An 18,744-nucleotide genomic window follows, 5' to 3' on the forward strand; every position below is an offset into this window, starting at 1 on the left:
TTCTATCCATACACACGTTAAAATCAAGCGTGTTTTAAGAATTTACAGAAGAATTAGAATGGAAGGAGAAGTAAGAAAAATGACTGGATGAAGTTAGAAACCATGTTCTTTTCCATAGCTTAAAAGTTTAATTTTGTGTGCGCGCGCCTGTGTGGGAGAGAGAGATTGATTTTGACAAAAACAGTTTATGAATTTCCTTTTAACGTTGGCCTTCTAAGCATACTTAGAATGTAATTTTAACCAATTTTGATCATATAATGATAATTGCTTTACTTATCTATTCCGTTTTTGTCCAGACTCAATTTGAAGAAGGCGCACCTATAAAGTTAGGTATGGCATGGAAAAGAGAAGTCTTGGGGTTCTTTTTCCATCGTGAAAAAAAGCTTCCAAATAATTATTTTTAGAAAAATTACACATAGGTCCCACAGAAGAAAATTAATTCTAAAAAAGTCTCTCAAAATCACAAAATACTTTCTAAGTCCCCGAGGACTTTAGAGCAAAAAATTAAAATTGTGAAATTACCTGTTTGCCGTCACTAATGGAAAAGCTTGTGATTGGCTGTTGTGTAGGTTATGACTGTAACTGTACATATTGTCATTCAGTTAAGTGTGGGTTGTGATTGGATTTTGTGCATGTTGTGAATGGCTCAAATGTAAGTTGTGATTGGCTGTTGTATAGGTTGTGACTGTAACTGTGCATGTTGTCATTCGGTGAGGGCAAGTAGGTAATTTTACAATTTTAATTTTTTGCTCCGAGGTCCTGGAGACTTAGGAAGCATTTGGAGATTTTCAAGGATATTTTCAAAATTAATTGTCTTTTATAGGATCTGTGTGTAATTTTCTCATTACTTTTTGCATGTAAGCGCTGCGTGTGTGAGACTTTCAAACAATGTAGTCCATATTGGTCATTCCAGCTTTTGCCATTCATTCAATCATAAACTAATATGACTATTTAGCTACGTCCAGATTCATCCTTCCATTGAATGAGTCTTCCAAGAGACGCAAGAATGCCAAATTCACCCGAGTACTCGAACAGCCCAGACCCATACAAGAAATCTCATTTCAACGGGCAAAGTAAGAAAGGAAAACCATATTAGAAACACCTATACTTTTTTTCAATTTTCAATTTGGTATCCATATTTTTTTTCTCTTTCTTAAATATTCAATTTTGCTCTATTAACATTGTTACCCTTGCATAAGAACTAAAAATGCTAATAGAATAAAGTTATAAGAATTAATGTTACTAAAAAGGTAAAATTAAATGATTTAATTAAGCGAAAACAACAATAGTACCAAATTAATTAAGCGAAAAAAACACAAATACCAAATTAAAAATTAAAAAAAAGTATAGGTACCTCTCATATGATTTTTCCAAGTAAGTATTTACAACGGTTATGCGTAAAATAACCAGCATCCTCTAAATACTAAATACGGGGAAATAGGAAAGAAAGAGAAGGGAATTGGGCGGCAATCTGCCAAACCCAGTCATTTTAACTCCTCAATCAAACATTTGCTCTTGGTTTTCGCCTTACTTTTCAATCCTTCCCCACTGTTACTCCATTCAAACTCCATGACTGATGCCTTTTCTGCTCTCACAATGGCAGCCAAGGAAGACCAAGCTTCCTCATGCTGCTCATGGACCCAACACATGGTGAAATATATTTTCCTTTGTGCCATTTTAAGATTACTTCTAATTTCATCCCTCCTCTGCTTTCTGGGCTTACTTGATTTGAGCTCCTTTTCCCCTGACTGAATCAGCCGGTTCATATCAGAAAGGGCACACAACAAAGCTGAACTGCCCAATGAAAGTAAACTTATCACATCGTCAATAAGATTCAAACCGAATTGTAGCCCTCCCATGTGTCTATAAGCTGGAGAGCACACCTGCTCCAAACAATGAGAGAGAGCTTCAAGTACACTCCCCGGCTGCTCACCTTGACCCAAGACAGAGGAAACACTCAATGCAACCATTGCTGACCCTAAAGCATCTGACCTCCAGTCTCCATTGTACAGCCGAAGAGTGAAGCAGTAGCTATACAAAATATCAAGCAGGTGAACAGTTAAAAGAGGCGATGGCTCTCTTGAACTAAGACTGCTAACTGGAGGAAGTGGGGCTTCAGGGCCAGGAGGGATGTCGCTGCATTCATTACTTCCAAGGACATCTTCCTTCTCCTCTGAAAGGGGTTGAACAAGTTGAGCTCCTTCCTTGCTCAAAGAGATGTTTCTGGCAGAAAGCTTAAACCACCATGGATCCCAAGGTTTAAACATCTTGCTCAATTCCCCTGATGCAATAGCTCTTTGAAACCGCTTCTTCTCTTCCGCGGATAAATCATCAAAACTGACTTCACCTCCTGTAGATGTGGAAGACAAAAGAAACCATAACTGCTTTAGCCCACTGAGGAATGCATTAGAAAAGATAATTGTAAAGAGTAAAAACTTTCGATGATCCTACTACATATTAGCATTTCAAGAAAGACAGACCACAAGCAGTATAATGCCAAAGCAGCAAGGAGATAAACAAGCAACTTATGAACAAACAGAGACATCAACAACTATAGAGAAATATAATGGAAAGTACCAGACAAAACCTTCTCTACAATCTCCTCGGACAGAGTTGGACCTAACAAAGCCAAAAAACAATCAGATATTAGTAGCATTCTTTATTAGCACTTCGGATAGCTCAAGAAAAACTAATATAACAGATAGAACATATTTTCAAATTAGTAGCATTCTTTATTAGCACTAAGGATAGCTCAAGAAAACTAATATAACAGCTAGAACATATTTTCAAGTTAATCAATCACAAAGTAATAACAGTAATACAACTTTTTAGATTAAATGACTGCCCAACTTGCTCTTAGTAACCCTGAAATCAAACATGAAGTCAAATGCTGCAGTGCATCAATCAGCAAAACAGTTGCAACCATGGCAATCAGCAACAAAGTTGCAACCCTAAAGCAGTATAGGCATCAATCATTTAAAGAAATACTCTACATACTATAAAAATTTAAGTAACAAAAAAAAAACAGAAATAAAACAGTTGGAAACATCAATACTTTTTGCTTAATTGGTAAAATATATTTTCCTGTACCAAGAATTGTCAATCAGAAGTGAATAGCATCCATTTTCAAACCCAGAAGGACTGAAAGAGAAGTTAAAATACGGATGGCTTACAATCCTCATCCATGCTATCAGATTCCTCTTCAGAATGATATCTTTTCAGTATGTCTAGCATTTTACGTTTGGTTTCATCATCACGCTGCATTTGCTGAAGCTCCTGAACTACATTTTCTTGCATGAATGATTCAGTACAACGGAGACTGTGAGACTGTCCAAATTAGGAAGTTTAAGGATCACTAATCACAATAATTATATCTTATAAAAAACCAAATAATTAAAAGTCACAGCATATATGAATATATGTTTTGTGCGCGTGTGTGTGAGAGAGAATAAGTGGAGAATAAGGACATCGACTAAATTTCATGCTATATGCATACATTAAACGAATAGCCAATTGCCAAAGCAAAAGCCTCATCTGAGAAGAAGGACTTGTTGACATTCACTAATGTAAAAGAAGTTCAGAAAAACAGATACATACGCACATATTCAAACAGTGACACCAACAGAACGATTATCTAGTCAGATAGGCATCTGCCAAGCACAGGCTAGAGAAACCTTATACATATTCAGAGTGGAACCAACACTATCTTCTAAATTGTAAGATGTGGCAAACGCAAGAGGAGAAATAGAATGATGAAACAAGATAAAGGAATTCATATTATACCTTATCAATCATTAAAGTGAATAACCAAATATACAAACGAGCTTAAACATAATTATTCCCCATCCAGTAAAATTTTTTCAAGCAAAAAAATTTGGGAGGATCTAAAGTCTTGAGAAGCCATATAACTAGATGGGCCACAATTGTTAAATAATATAGGGCCATTGAAAGATCTTTTGACACGATTTATTAGCATAAGATTGAACCAGCTCAAAATCGGCATTAGAGCAACTCTGCTTACTTTGTAGCATTGGAGGGAACAGTATCGCGAATTACATCGAGGGCATGTGTACTGTGAAAACTGCTTCTGACATCTGTTTTAATTTTAAAAAGGAAAAAAAAGGAAGGGAAGAGATTTAATCAGCGCAAATACAAAGAAGAAACCTTCGAAAAGACACCCAAGAGAAAAAAGATTAACTTTTACAGTAAATAAACCCAAGAGAAAGAAGATTAAATTTTACAGCAAATACCAACACGACAGGGAACTTCAAAGATGCAAATCAATCAAAGGCTGCAAATTTCACATTTGGTTATATTTTAAACTATATGAAGCTGAAAATTTAGATTTTTCCGCTGAAAGATGTCCAGCCATAGATTCAGGAATGCTTGTAACTTTTCCTTTAATCAAATTATACATTTACTGGTAAGCCACGTGGTCCACAACTTGTCTAGTTGAAAAGAAATAAAACGAAAAGAACTAAATTCTCTCGATATGAAGCAACCCGTGCGATTCCCTTTAACAACTGGTCAAATTTATGGCTTAAATACAATCACTAAATTAAGAAGACATGGAAATATATCATCAGTAAATTCTTTTGTTGGCAGCTCAATTTTATTTTAACAGATTAGAAAAATAAAAAGAAATAACCACTGAAATCAGAGCAAAAATTGGTAGCATAATTCTTGATTAAAAGTGGGATGAACATACACATGACAGATTATCCGAGAAGGGTTCAGCGAGGAAGAAGCAGATGGTTTGTGAGCAATAATTGTTTCATCCTCCATAATCAAACCTCGAGGCACAGATCGCTTGCTTTTCTTTAAAGGAATCCACAAAGCAAGAAACAAAATACTCCCTAGATAGCCCGATCAAGTCGATGATTTTCAATTCGAATGCCGATGCAAAACTATTGAGGAATAGCAATATTCTATTGCACAAAGATCTAAATCGTCTTGGACCTCCTATGAATGGCCTGATTAGTGAGTGCGCAGAGATATAGACAAACTGCAACCCTCCAAGCCCCTAGAAGAATGATGGCATGAAAAAGTGGAGTTGAGCGCTCAGCTGCCCAAAAAAAAAAAGACAACGCAGTCATTTAAAAGGGTTAAGGTGTACCAGCACCCGAGGTATTTTCCTAGATACACCCAATGTCCTAAAGTTATTTATAGTGCAATTTTACCCCTGAAGTATTTAAAATGGTGCACCCATATCCAATCCTAACAAATCCGTTTTGTTTGACTGTGAACTGATGACTCAGCTTTAGTTTGACCAAAATAATCCTAGCTGACATGTTACATAAGCAGCTGATGTGGCTATTTGGGATTTTTTTTTTTTTTTGGGTGGTTCAAAAGCGTGTTTTATCTGAACCTGTGCTTTCACTTACCTGGTTACTATACTCCTCCATGGAATGATCCCAACACCTCCAGAGAAACATCGATATCGAAAATTGAGGAAATTACATCACCCTGTACTACTTCCAGCACCATTAGTAAATGATTTCAATCCTACAACTTACACCAAAGCAATTCAGTAAAAAAAAAAAAATTAAAAAGCTGCGCAATTTACTGGTGCGGGTGATGAAGATGCCTTTCAAATTCAATTATACACTGTTCAGAATCAAAATCAAAAGAAACTATGATAGAGAACCAGTCAGGAATGGGGAAGGGTATGGAAACAGTGGAACAGGGAAGGAGAAAAAAATCTGTTGTATCCCCAAAACGATCGAAAAAAGAAAGGTATGAAATCTCAATGAATGACTCAACTGAAGGAAGGCAAAATAGGGCTATGGCCCCCACCTCACTTCTAAAGATACCTTGGAGCTTCTGAAGCCATTGTCACCAAGGTCAATAATCCGGCATAAGCCGACAGATTTTTCCTTCTTCAAGTGCCATCTTCTCTTCCGTAACTTTTAGCCATATACAAGCTCCGGTGAAACTCAGCACGAGATTTGCGAGGCCGCTTGCTAACCCAATCCCCACAACAGGTAAAACGGACAATCCTTTATTCCTAAGTGGCAATAAAAGGCATTCGTATTGTTCCTTATTTCCTCAGAAAGACATGGCTTTAAATCTTGGCAAGTTGCCGCTGCTGTTGGCTAACGACGCCGGAGTTGGACTGGAGAGACGATTGTTGGAGCCGTCGAAAGCTGAGAACCGAACGAGGCGGCTTATCAACGAAAACCTATTCAGATAAAACATAAAATAAAAAAAATCTAAATATCCACATCAGCTGATTGTCACGCATGCCAGCTAGGATTATTTTGGTCAAACCAAAATTGAGTCGTCAGTTCACGGTCAAATAAAACGGATCTATTAACATTGGATATGAATGTATCATTTTAAATACTTCACGAATAAAATTGCACCATAAATAATTTTAGTATACTAGGTTTATTAAATACTTTTTCAGTTTTTCGTATCAGTCAAACCTCGACAAAAATTACTGGGGGAAAGGAAGACGACATTTTACCTCGAACCGAGATCGTTTCGAAATTGGTACTTGAATGTTAAAATGTACGCTATGTAAAAAATATGGACTCACTGCTTAAAAAGGAAGACTTCTTCCAAAGATATGAGCTCAAGGTACAATAGAAAACACATTCATTATTCAGGAGCAACACTTCCTAAAGGGAAATAAATACGAACACAACTAAAACTCTAAAAGAGAAGCTATTTTAAATTATTGGCGATCAAACTAACAACTAAACAGATACAAACATACAATTCATCAGGAATGTGCAAAATGCTATTTACAGAATCATCAGCCAGACATGGTTTATCCAAATTCTACTCACTCACGCGGTATTGCGGGCGAGGCGAATGCGACTGCTTCGACAAAATATTTCGGGAAGTTAACAAACTACCAGAGCAAACAGCGTAAAGGGAAAGAAGATGAAGATGAAGAAAAGAAAACCTCGCCCATTCTCACAGAATTGAATCGTGCGAATAACGAATGAAGCTCAGTTTTCAACCAAACCAGCAAGTTCAAATTTGAGGGGAAGAAAAGGTCAGAATATAAAAGGATACCTATGAGAAGCCTTTCAGTTGCTTGACTCAACCCTGTACTTTCTTTCTAATGTTCAATCCCCGTACTTTGAATGCTGGTCCTCTCTTCACCACTTCCCTCATGCGCTCTCTTGCGAAGGAACATGCAGATTGTTTAAACAAAACGGTTTCTTTACTTTAGTTGCTGTCAGTGGCTTTAGCCTTTGCTGATGCTTCGTATCTTGTCACCTTCGAGGATGGCTTGGAGGCGGATAACGGTTCTGTCCTTCCGCAAGAACGATAGTTCTTAGCAGTCGTCGGTGGCGGTCGAACGGAAGCCGACACGGAGAACTTTGCGCGCCGTCGATATCACTGAAGGCGGGGAAGCTAAATCCCCAATCTATTTTCCCTCAATCATATTTTGCATCTTTTTTTTTTCCAACCATCGGATCAATCTGATGGTGGATATTAACGCATTTTTATATTCCGGGTCTCTGCTCCAACCTTCTGGAAACCAAGCGAACAATCACCTAATTAGTTTTTTTTTTTTAACTGTGAGTTGTCTGCTAAAGTTGCTCTAGTCGATACTACCTATACTACCTACAGTAATGCTTTGATTGGTGCTGTACTGACCACTCTTAGCAACGGTAGTGTCATCCTTACTATGGCTCCAGACTTCAACATCAAGCTTTCAGATCCAACTTTGACGGACAGACTAAAAATCCAAGTCCAGATAGTTGGAGCAGAACAAGATCCCAGAGCTATTGCAGCAACTCTTCATCATCAAGTCATTTATAGACTCCAGAATCATGCTCTTGATCTTCATTTTCCAAATTCCACTAAAGATGCCCTTTATGTGGTTTCTGATAGAGCTGATGATACCTCCATCATCCAGATTCCTCGACAGATCCCAAAAGAAGAACTTGCTCAGTTGATGCCTCTTGAGTGGATCACCAACTATGAAAAACACTTTCATGGTGTTCAAAGGGATGTCCATACTTCTACTCCTCCTGAAATAAAAAGGCTTCCAGATGGCACAGTCAAAACTGTCTTCACCAAGCCGGGCTAGGAAGGTTCTTCTGTACCTTCTGGACGTATTTTGACCATCACTCCAGCCTATCTTCCATCTAAGCGAGACCCTCCAATTGCTTGGGTAGACCAGAATGCCAAGCCATGTTATGTGTCTCACATAAATGGCCACTTCATTTGGGATCATGCACCAGAAGAATGTGATCCTGACTGTGAGTGTGATACACCTTACTGGTGGGAAGCATCAGACGATGAAGATGAAGCTGGATGGTCTTACCCCATCAGATATGCCATAAAAAAGAAGAAAAAGGAGAAGAATACATCCCCTTGTTCCCACAGCCATTACCATCATCACCATGATGATGATGATCATGGTCCTAAGCAGAAAGCTAGAAACTGGAAGGCTCCTGTCCCTACTGTTCCTTCTAACAGATTATCTCTATATGATCTGCTTAAGGAAACAGGTCACGAAAATCTCCTCCCTAAACAGAAGCCAGATCCAGTGATTCCTGTCATCCAACAATCCATCCCGTGTATAGCAATGATGGATCCGTATGAGCAGGATTTTCCTCCTCTTGAAAGAAGAACCAACAGAGAAACAAAGGTTACAGCAAGACCTTTCTCTGTTCCAACAGAAATCTCTCCTACTGGTGAAGCTAGACCAGTCTCAGCAGCAGAAGAAGTTCTTAACTGGCAGACCCAGAATGCGATCGGCCAGAATAGAACTCTGACAAAGATTGATTCAAAGCTTGACCTGCTGACTCTTAGAACTGATACTCTGACGAGCAGGCTTGACCAAGTCTCTGATCAAGTCAAACAGCTTTATATGACTCTAACTTCTCAGGCTTATCAACTGGATGCAGATCTGAAGAGATTTATCGAAAAAGGATACATTGGACCAGAGTTTACTAGGAAAGAGCAAGAACTGTCACAAATCCGAAAGGATTTACAAAGAATCGAGTCAGACATCGCTAAAGATCATTCACAAACCATCTATGACCCTTATCCGTCTTACCCCTCTAGTTTTCAACTCCCCACATATCCAACATCACCTCCTTCTTATCCCAGAGAATCTGATTACAGCAAGGTTTTCAAAATGTCTTATCCTATTTTAAGACAGTTGAGAAAATCACGACAACCCACTCTTTCACCTGTCCAGCCAAACCCTCCTCCCAAACCTCCAGTACGACCACGTCATTTCCCTTCATCTGAAAGACTTTTCTACCCATCATCCTCATACACTAAACCTATTGAACCAACACCATCCTCTCAAGGAGTTGTAATAAGAACTCCACCATCATCTCCACCAAAACAAACTTCTCTTCCAGATAAAGAAAAGGAAAAGAAGTTGCTGATCCAAACAAAACCATAGCCACTTTCCAATCTGTGGATAAAGATCAGTCATCAACAGATGGAACTTCTGAACCTGAGTCTGATTCCTCTATTGAATACAGTTCTGATTCTGAGGCATATCATGCTGATATTTCTAAGGTAGCAATGGTCCAACCAGATCCTACAGTTGAAGATCCTATTGATGAGGAACCATCTATTCCTCACATACCTGAACCAAGAAGAACAGACTATAAACCTACTACAGGTCCATGGTTCACTTTTGATGACCTCCCTCCAGAAAAATGGAGAGACAGACTCCATGAGTTCGGAGCATGGATTGACCTACAGCTTGCTAGACATGATGCAACTCTTGAGGAAGTTCTTACAGAATTTCTTTCAAGACTAACAGGAACGTTAAGAGAATGGTATCAAAGTCTCAGTGATTATCAGAAGATAGCAGCAGCCAGAGTTGATAATGCAGGAACTCTCCTAGGACTCATTCATAAGGAATTCATTGGTGACTTCCAGATCATTAACAAAAGGCATCGTCAAGAATATTTTGAGATGAAGTGTTGTTCTTTGGACAAAAGAGACTTGCAGAAACATTTCCAGAGAATGTCTGAAAAATACTACATGCTTGGAGGAGCCAATGATGTCAATCTCAGGCATACTTTTATTGCCTCTCTTCCAGATGAACTACTACCAGAACTTCATAGAGCTATCAATACACTCCATAGAAATATGGCTGACATTTCTATTGGAGAAATATATCAGTTGGCATTAGCAACTGTGGATAAGCTTTGTGAACAACAGAAGTTTTTCAAAGGAATGCTGAAAGGACAGTCAAAGCTCAGGCATGCTTGCAAGAAATCGCATCTGAAAATAAAGTGCAAAGATGATAAAGATTGTTCTTGTTCTACCAAGAGAAAATCTCACTATCGTCGATTTAGATATCCAAAGAATTCTTACTCCAGGAGAAGATCCAGAAAGCCCTTCCTAAGATACTTCAGGGGGCGCAAACCTTATTTAAAGAAATCTGATAAGTGCTACATATGCAAGAAAAAGGGACATTTTGCAAAAAATTGTCCTAACAAGACAAAAAAGGATGTCAAAATGCTGGAACACTTGCAGACTGTTCTCATGATCAATGAAGATGAAGATATAGAATCTGTGATCGAAGAGCAAGATGCTCAGAATGAAGAAACGCAATATGTTCTTCCTTACTCTGAGGATGAAGAAACTGATTCTGAATCCTTTTCTCAAGAAGATGATGGTCCTCAAGGGTATTTATACTCTCTTGAACAGCCTGTACATCCGTCTTCTTTCCTTGGTACCTTGGCTTCTCAGCCAGATCACAACAAAGTTACTCCTAAGCCAAATGTCAAGATTCATATTCTTCCAGGAAGATATGAAAAGCCAATTCCTGTTATTGCTTTTATTGATACTGGAGCATGCAGAACCATCATGAATCCTGATATTCTTCCCCCTGAAGCATGGATCCCTTGTGATCAACTTTTCCTTACTGCTGATTCAAAGCCCTTCAAGATTGAATGGATAACTCGCAGGAGGATTGGTATCCAATTCTTTCCAGGATGTGTTCTATGGATGAAAGTTCTTGGTAGTGATCTCCCTGGAAAAGACATTCTTATTGGATTTGATGCTTATAATCATACTAGGAATCTTCAAGTCTTGCCTAAAGGAATTAGATATAAAAGTTTCTTTAGTGCATATACTGAAGTTCCTAATCTCTTTGAGATCCAACAGGCACCACCAGGATATGAAGATATTCGAGATCATCTTCTCAAATTTTGTGCTGATAGTCATCAACAATTCTCTCATCCTTTTCCATTATGGAAAAATCAAGAGTTTTTTTATAAAACTCCCCTTCAAGAAAAATGAAGACATCAGTCCCACAAAGGCCTCTCATCTAGGAATGAATCCAGAAGATCTCAAGCTCGCTAAAGAAAAATGTGCTGCACTTCTCAAACAAGGCCTTATTGAACCAACAAAATCTAATTGGGCTTGTCAGGCATTCTATGTTGAAAAAAGATCAGAAATCAAAAGAGGGAAGAAAAGGTTAGTCATTGACTATAAGCCTCTTAATATTTTCCTTCAAGATGACAAATTCCCTTTACCAAAGCCCAGTTCACTTACAGTCCATCTTAGAGATGCAAAAATCTTTTCCAAGTTTGATCTTAAAGCAGGATTTTGGCAATTGGGTATCCACCCAAAAGATCGACCCAAAACTACTTTCTGTATTCCAAACGCCCAGTACCAATGGACTGTCATGCCATTTGGGCTTAAGGTCGCCCCATCACTGTTCCAAAAGGCCATGACCAGAATCTTTGAACCTATGCTTGATAACCTCCTCATTTACATTGATGACCTTTTACTTTTCTCAAAAGATGAGGATTCCCATAAACTCTTATTAACCCAGTTCGGGGAAATAATTGAAAAATACGGGATTATGTTGTCGGCAAAGAAAGGTGAAATAGGTGTCAACAACATAGAGTTTCTTGGAATGCATTTTGAAAATGGTCAGTATTATCCCGGACCACACATTGCAGAAGAATTACTCAAATTCCCAGACGATAATCTCACAACAAAGCAAATCCAACAATTTCTGGGCATTATTAATTATCTTCGGGATTTTATCCCTCATGTGTCAAATCATACCAGCCAGCTGTCCAAACTTCTCAAAAAGAATCCTCCCGCGTGGGGGATAGAGCAGACCTCAGCTGTCAAGACCCTCAAAAGAATTGCACAGCAACCACCTCCTTTAAAGATCCCTGACAAAGGGTTACGAATTCTCCAGACTGATGCCAGTGATGACTTTTGGGGAGCTGTCCTAATTGAAGAGATAGATGGAAAGAGATTTTACTGTGGACATGCAAGCGGACAATTCAAGGAGTCAGAAAAGCATTATCATGCTACCTACAAGGAGATCCTTGCTGTCAAAAGAGGAATCGAGAAGTTCAGCTTCCATCTCAGTCCTTATCAATTCAGAGTAGAAATGGACAATACGTCTTTTCCAAGAATGCTTGATCCCAAGGGAAAGACTTTGTCAGACAGCCAGTTACTCCGATGGAAAGACTGGTTCTCTCGCTATAAATTCACCGTTCATCATCTCAAAGGACACCAGAACATCATAGCAGATTTCCTCACAAGACCTCAGAAAGTTTCCCAGCCTCCAAAACTCCTGTCACTCTCCAGACCTCAACCTCTTTTCATCCTAACCATCTCTGAACCAGAAATGCCTCACAGAATGAGAGCCACCATTTTCCCTCCTGGATCCCGTCCTGAATCTCCAGCAGATGTCCAAAACCTTGCCAGAAGTACTATGTTCTACTGGCTCCACCGTGTTTTTGTAGATACTGGAATCCACCCTTATCCTCAGCACTTTGATGCCGATGCTCCTTACCTCACTGTTCCCGTCATCAAAGGACCCATACCAGAAGAACTTTTATGGTACATCTGGTCTGTTTCAGCCAATTATACCTGTGCCATAGCCTTCTCAGCTGTAATCGTCCATGATCACCTGAATGACATCAGGAATGAAAATTCTCCTCTTACCACACTCTTTGAGATGATTGCTCCTCTTCCCTACTGGAGAGGAAAACTCTGGAAAATTCTCAAAGAACATAATATTTGGGACTTACCAACTCCCAAACAAAAAAGATTTTTCTGTCTGTATACCTTTTTCAGGAACTATGGAATAAGTGCTAACCAGAGGCTCTACACAGACAACCGTCTGATCCTCCAGGTCACCACCCCCTCATGGCTAAGAAGGGAAGCATTGCTAATGGAAAAAATTGGGAAGACATTAACTGCACTTAACCAGCCTGACACGGGAGAAGACACTTCATGTCTTTCTCTCGGACCTTTCCCTCCAAACTCACCGTCTGCCAGCAACACAACACTTGAAGAATTCCAGAGAGATTTCATCCTGAGTGCTGTCAGACCTCCACCAAATAGGTCACAAGTCCCTCCACCGACAGAAGCCGCCGAAGACCCTTATGACGGTGACAACGACTCACAAATTCAACTCACTCAGCCTGAAGGACTCTATCTTCCTCAGCCAAGCTTTCAGTCACAACTCCCATTCCTCGCAGGAGAATCCCAGGATCCTAACCAAGACGACCCTGATCCAGAGCTCGAAGATTACTACTACTCAAGGAGACACTATGACTCAGATGACCCTGACCTAGAAGGCATCATGAACCTATCCCCTAGCCACGAGCCTATCTATAAAGACTAGGGAACATCATTATCAGAAAATCTCCTTTTGGGATACTCTGAAGATAATGCGGGACCCGCCAGAATCCTACTTTATGTCGTTATCCACTTTTACTTTATTAAAGTAGTTTGTCATGTAGTCTATTTCGTCCTCTTGTAATAAGTGGAGTAGTTGCCATTATTAGGTGTCATTATGAGAGTAGTTGGTAGTTAGTAGTTGTGATTATTAAATGTCATGTCATAATGACGTCTACTATTACATCTACCCGTCATAATGAGGTGTACTATTAGGACTTTGTCATGTAGTGACCCCGAGCGTCTATATAAACCCCACTCTGCCATCAGTTACAGGCAGAAGGAGTTGTATCGACTTCCTTATATAATACTAGTGTGCTTTCCTCATGTCAGTAAAATTTTGAAAGGATATAAAAATTGTCATAACCGCTAATTTAAATGTTAATTAAATTTAAGAACTAAAATGACGTGGAACTCACAGTTAAAAGTAATAAACACTTGCTTAAATAAATGGCAGTATCATTTTTGTGCTATTTTAGAATCTTTTGCATCTAAGTAAACATTATGATGCTAAATGGCATATTTACAAATATTTTTAATTTTTTTGCTAGAACCCTTGCTCCAGTAAAAAATATAATAATGAGAAAAAAATATAAAAAGTCCCTAATTATTTAAATGGAAATATCAACATTCAAGCTGCACTTTTTTGTTAATCTCAGAATAAAAATGTTACAAGAAATTTTCTGGACAAAATAAAAGGAGATATTTAAATGGAATAAATCATATTGTTCGTGGTAAAATGTTACACAAATGTACGCTCACACTTTCTGGACAAAATGAAAAGAGAAATTTAATTTTTTTAAAAATCATATACATAATTCAGAAATTTATAATTCAAATATCCACCCAAGATCTGGCAATCTACTGGCAGAACCATTTCACGTTAGTTATTTTACTCTATAACGACTTAAAATTTTATTTTAGGGAAAAAAAAAATATCGTGTCCAGGGTTATTCATGCTTTTTCCTTGATGACCTAACTTTCATCTCACTAACAAGCCTAAGTTTGCTTATTTCAATTATAAGCTGAGGAGACTGATCCAAGACGAATAGCTAATTTATTTGCAACCAATTTTAAACGCCCGTGGAAATAACTAATCATAAAGACTTCGATAGCATTATGAGCTTCAAGTCAGCACAATCTGGATACAAAATGGAGCTAATTAAATTTAAGAGTTCTCTGAATTTTCTTCGCAGGAAGAATAGCCCACACAACATTTTCAATCCTCAAAGCATTTGAAACATTTCCAGTACAACAGCACGATAAACTTTGTGCAAAGCATCAATCTCTCCTTAGGTCCATGTATTCACGGCGAATACCAGAGGCATTCAGGACAACTATTTCAAGTTTATCACCCTGTAAAACATCCATTATAAACAAGTCACAAGTTTAAAGTGGCGTAGAATAGTGACTAGTTGTAAGTGTAAACTTGAAAGCTAGGAAAGCAAGTGTGAACATATAGAGGGAGGGAGGGACCATGTCTGAAAGACAAACTTACAGTGTAAATATCTCTCTCAGTTGCAGATGCAAAAACAGTTTTGACCAATTCCACTGCTTCAACTTCAGATAGAGGAGTAACAGCATCCTACATCATAATATATTGTAGACCACGTCATAAAGAAAGTTGAGCCAGTAAATATTTCAGGAAAAGCACAAACATAAGAATTTCACCTTAGCAGGTAATAGGAGTGGGCTGGGGGACTTCAGTTGGTTGTCAAGAAATGGCATAATGAGTGTGGAACCAGATCCTTGGGAGCTATACCCAACCCTCTCATATGAACCAACAGCATCATATGTGAAAACACATCCCTTTCCTATTGGTTGGGTAGAGTATATCAGTCCATCAGGAAACAAATTTAGGGAGAATTACTACAAGGTCCTAAGGAAGGTATAATCACCAAAAAGTTTCAATAACAAGTAAGCAACATAGACTTGTCATTTCCTACACTGGAACTTATCATTACATGCTACTCACTCATTGTGGGACTTTTTTGTCATTATATTCCTTCCTTGAAACCATATAGTGATTCTCACATAAATTTAGGGGCATAAATTTAAGGACAGGGATTCAAGACGAGAATACCTTCATTATCAAGACCACCCAAAACATTGAAAGCATAATAAGGAAAGAAGCGCTTATAATAAAGAGTGTTGGAAAGCAACTGAGCCATAGCAGGACAGCTCATTTGTTTGTTGTGTTGATGCTGATATATCTGCTCCCAAGCGAGAAATAAGATCAATGAATATGAGAAACATCACAATCAATAAGTAATACCAAATCAATTTAAGCGAAATGTCCTAATAACTAAATTCAGCTTGCAACCTCATTAATAGTTGGGGATGTATATTTACACACAGCGCAGATTATAAGTAATTCTTTCACGAGAACAGAATGTAGAAGGTCTTAAAAAAAAATGATCTTGACTTCACTGAGCAGGATTCCTTTGATTGGATCCTGATATAACACCCCTGATTATAATAAAGTGCTCAAACCCTTTATGATAAAAGAAAGTTAATTTCTAAAGAGGGAGACTAAAGCATGATTGGTTTCCACGTTGGTTACAGAGAAGGAATAAAAGTCAAAATCATTTGAGGGCAACGAGTTGACATATCACATAACAGAAACTTGAGCTTTTGAAACAAGAGGCTTTCAATATGTCTCCAAAAATTTAGCACGTGAAACAGCAGTTAGCTATACATCTTGACTCACCAAGTGCTTAGCAGATAAATTCTTTTGTAAGGCCTTCACATCGGCTTGAAAACCAGAAGAGGCCATCACACTTTTGACAGCTCTGTTATGTCAAATGAAAGAAAACAAATTAGATAGAGCATGTCAGAGAGCATGAAACACCTTCATACCCATGGAGTAAACAATACCAACTTACAAGAACTAAGAGTTCAAAGTTCTTTTTCCCAATCCATTTCAATTAACATTTTTTGCATGAAGCTCTGGTTTCAATATTTTCAAAAGTTCTAAGCATTGGTCTCTATCTACTTTGCCAAACAGAATGATTTGGTGTTTGAATTCTTCAAGATTATAACTAGAAATTCCTTTACAATGTACAGATCCAAAATCACACTGCCAAGGTTTTTGTTGTCTAAATCTTGTTGAAGTAATTGGGTTCCTTTAAGACAAGTGTTTTCCTTTGGACTGTATTCATTTATTTCGGCGAATAAGTCTGGACACTCTTACAAGTAATGAGTACCACTATTTATAGGCCTAGGGTTAAGGGAATTTACAATAGCACCTCTAAGAGTGCAGTTATTTCCAATAAACCCTCCCAAAAACACGAGGAATTTACAATAGCACTTCTGAGCTGGTGTTTGTTTGGTGTTTACTTGATTTATTATCAGTTTCTTGCTTTCTTTTGCTCATAAATAATTTCTTTCTCTGTCAAAATATATCATAGATGACTAACAATTTGCCAATTTCTTTTCTATCTATTGTGCATATAATCCAAATAAAAAATAAACCAAGAAGGTTTTAGGCTTTTAGCTAGGAAGACATAAATTATTGCTGGCTCCAACTTAAATGATTAATAATACGCTTGTTTAACATATTAAAGGGCAGACTTCCAGCAGTGAACAACTCCTCAACCGTTCTTGACATTGTAATCTTTATATATGAAAGAAATCCATGAAATATTAACCTAAAATTAATTGCATATGCAAACTATAATCATACAAGGGTAAATCAAATAACATGATTTTGGATTAGTTGCATTTTGCTAACAAATAGCGAATCGCGAAGAATCAAAGTAGCAGGAATTTCCAGTATGCCAAACCACAAGCAGACCATTTGCCCAATTGAAATTGTAAATTTAAGTCATAACAAAAGAATCCCCCACTATCACTCAAAATTTTACAGGACAAAAATTCCCTCCCCTTAGTCCAATTTAATCTTCAAATAGAAGAGGGTAATCCAGATCACTGGAATTTATAAATTCCCATTTTCAACAACATCCAACAAAACGAAATCCCATAAATGAAATTTCGATCATTAAAAGAATAGTGAGGTCATAAAGCATTAAGCAAGTATACACACTTACAATTGGCATATTTTGGAATAATCCCGGGTAAGGATATTGTAACCTGTTGACATCCTCGTATCGGCAGCAACAACGCAGTAATCCGCTCCAGCGATTGCGACGCACGATCTAAAACAAGAAGGAACACGATTAACGATATGAAGTCAACTTTTATCACCACAAGCACAGTGGAAGAAAGCGAGTACCCTCCATTGTTGTCGTACGGAGACCAGTTGGCTTGCTGCTTAACCATGATTTCCAGGATGCAAAAAACAGTGAGAAGGAAGGGGAAAATAGGGCAAGTGGCTTGAGGAGGAGGAAACCGAGGTTCCCCTGGGCGCGAGCTCTGCTTTCTATGCTGTCTTGCCTTTTCACGGATAAGCGACGTCGTACAGGGGTTTTTTTTTCTTGGGGGCTCTTTTGGGCCCTGAGCCCACCCAAGAAAATAAAGGCCTTAACTTGCCCATTTCGGCTTGCTTTGTTTTGTTCTTTTAACTATTTTTTTAATGAATAACCAACAATAGTTTTTTTTTTTTTTGACCGGAAGAATAACCAACAATAGTTAAAGCAATTGGTAAAAAATTGGTTCATAGCCATAAGGTTATCTGTTCAAATTCCACTATTAATATGAGAATCTTATTAGTGAACGATCTATGAGTACCTTTGTAAGCATTTGTTAAGCTTGAAGGCATGTACGGTCCTAATGAACCCTCAGGACTTAACTTACCTAAACTTTTATTTACCAAAAAAAACTCTTTTTTGATTAATACAGGCATTTATTTATGGGATAAGGTGATTAAATATCCTAAAGGTATTCATGAAAGAGCGCTTACCACTTAAAAGTTTTTTTAGCTCTTATATGCTTTGAAAGTTTATTTTCATAGCAAAAATATCCCAATCATTATTCACTATTAAATTATATAGTTTGACCCGTATCTTTAACAGTTAAACTTAATCACAAACAATGATTTAGGACAAACATGCTATGAAATAAAACTTTCAGAACATATAAGAATAAAAAAAAATTTAGGTATTGAATACTCCTTCGTGTATACTTCTG

At 37.9% G+C, this 18,744-nt stretch overlaps 2 protein-coding genes across 5 annotated transcripts; both read right to left on the minus strand.

Moving 5' to 3' along the window:
• Nucleotides 1–1,330: 1,330 nt before the first annotated feature.
• Nucleotides 1,331–5,944, minus strand: LOC114719587 (zinc finger HIT domain-containing protein 2). 4 transcript variants are annotated; one of them, XM_028905102.1, is made up of 7 exons: nt 5,814–5,944; nt 5,385–5,466; nt 4,709–5,065; nt 4,022–4,094; nt 3,174–3,327; nt 2,578–2,619; nt 1,331–2,350 (listed from the first exon to the last, which is right to left on the minus strand). In XM_028905102.1, the coding sequence occupies exons 3-7, from the start codon at nt 4,783–4,785 to the stop codon at nt 1,485–1,487; spliced, it is 1,212 nt and encodes a 403-aa protein (XP_028760935.1). In that variant the 5' UTR covers nt 4,786–5,065; nt 5,385–5,466; nt 5,814–5,944; the 3' UTR covers nt 1,331–1,484. The 4 variants fall into 4 exon arrangements, with proteins under 4 accessions (XP_028760935.1, XP_028760933.1, XP_028760934.1 ...); XM_028905100.1 differs by having other exon boundaries at nt 5,385–5,505; XM_028905101.1 differs by having other exon boundaries at nt 5,385–5,511.
• An 8,783-nt stretch (nt 5,945–14,727) lies between these two features.
• Nucleotides 14,728–18,023, minus strand: LOC114719590 (proteasome subunit beta type-1). Its single transcript, XM_028905107.1, has 7 exons — nt 17,891–18,023; nt 17,706–17,813; nt 16,367–16,448; nt 15,740–15,869; nt 15,328–15,470; nt 15,155–15,241; nt 14,728–15,012 (listed from the first exon to the last, which is right to left on the minus strand). Exons 1-7 carry the CDS (start codon nt 17,935–17,937, stop codon nt 14,938–14,940), a joined length of 672 nt encoding a protein of 223 aa, XP_028760940.1. The 5' UTR covers nt 17,938–18,023; the 3' UTR covers nt 14,728–14,937.
• Nucleotides 18,024–18,744: the final 721 nt, after the last annotated feature.

This window comes from Neltuma alba, unplaced genomic scaffold (genome assembly GCF_004799145.2).
Source record: "Neltuma alba isolate B1F8T4 unplaced genomic scaffold, ASM479914v2 tig00011927_pilon, whole genome shotgun sequence".
In the NCBI taxonomy this organism is placed as follows: Eukaryota; Viridiplantae; Streptophyta; class Magnoliopsida; order Fabales; family Fabaceae; genus Neltuma; species Neltuma alba.

What these genes read in the sequence shown, in the direction of transcription:
- LOC114719587 (XM_028905102.1), bottom strand. Translation starts at nt 4,785, where the DNA reads ATGGAGGATGAAACAATTATTGCTCACAAACCATCTGCTTCTTCCTCG. An exon ending in TGATAGCATGGATGAGGATT is followed by an intron (nt 2,620 to 3,173) that starts GTAAGCCATCCG and finishes TGGCTTTGTTAG; the next exon opens with GTCCAACTCTGTCCGAGGAG. An exon ending in TGTAGAGAAGGTTTTGTCTG is followed by an intron (nt 2,351 to 2,577) that starts GTACTTTCCATT and finishes CCACATCTACAG; the next exon opens with GAGGTGAAGTCAGTTTTGAT.
- LOC114719590 (XM_028905107.1), bottom strand. Translation starts at nt 17,937, where the DNA reads ATGGTTAAGCAGCAAGCCAACTGGTCTCCGTACGACAACAATGGAGG. An exon ending in GGGTGGTCTTGATAATGAAG is followed by an intron (nt 15,471 to 15,739) that starts GTATTCTCGTCT and finishes CCCAACCAATAG; the next exon opens with GAAAGGGATGTGTTTTCACA. An exon ending in CTGAGAGAGATATTTACACT is followed by an intron (nt 15,013 to 15,154) that starts GTAAGTTTGTCT and finishes GATGTTTTACAG; the next exon opens with GGTGATAAACTTGAAATAGT.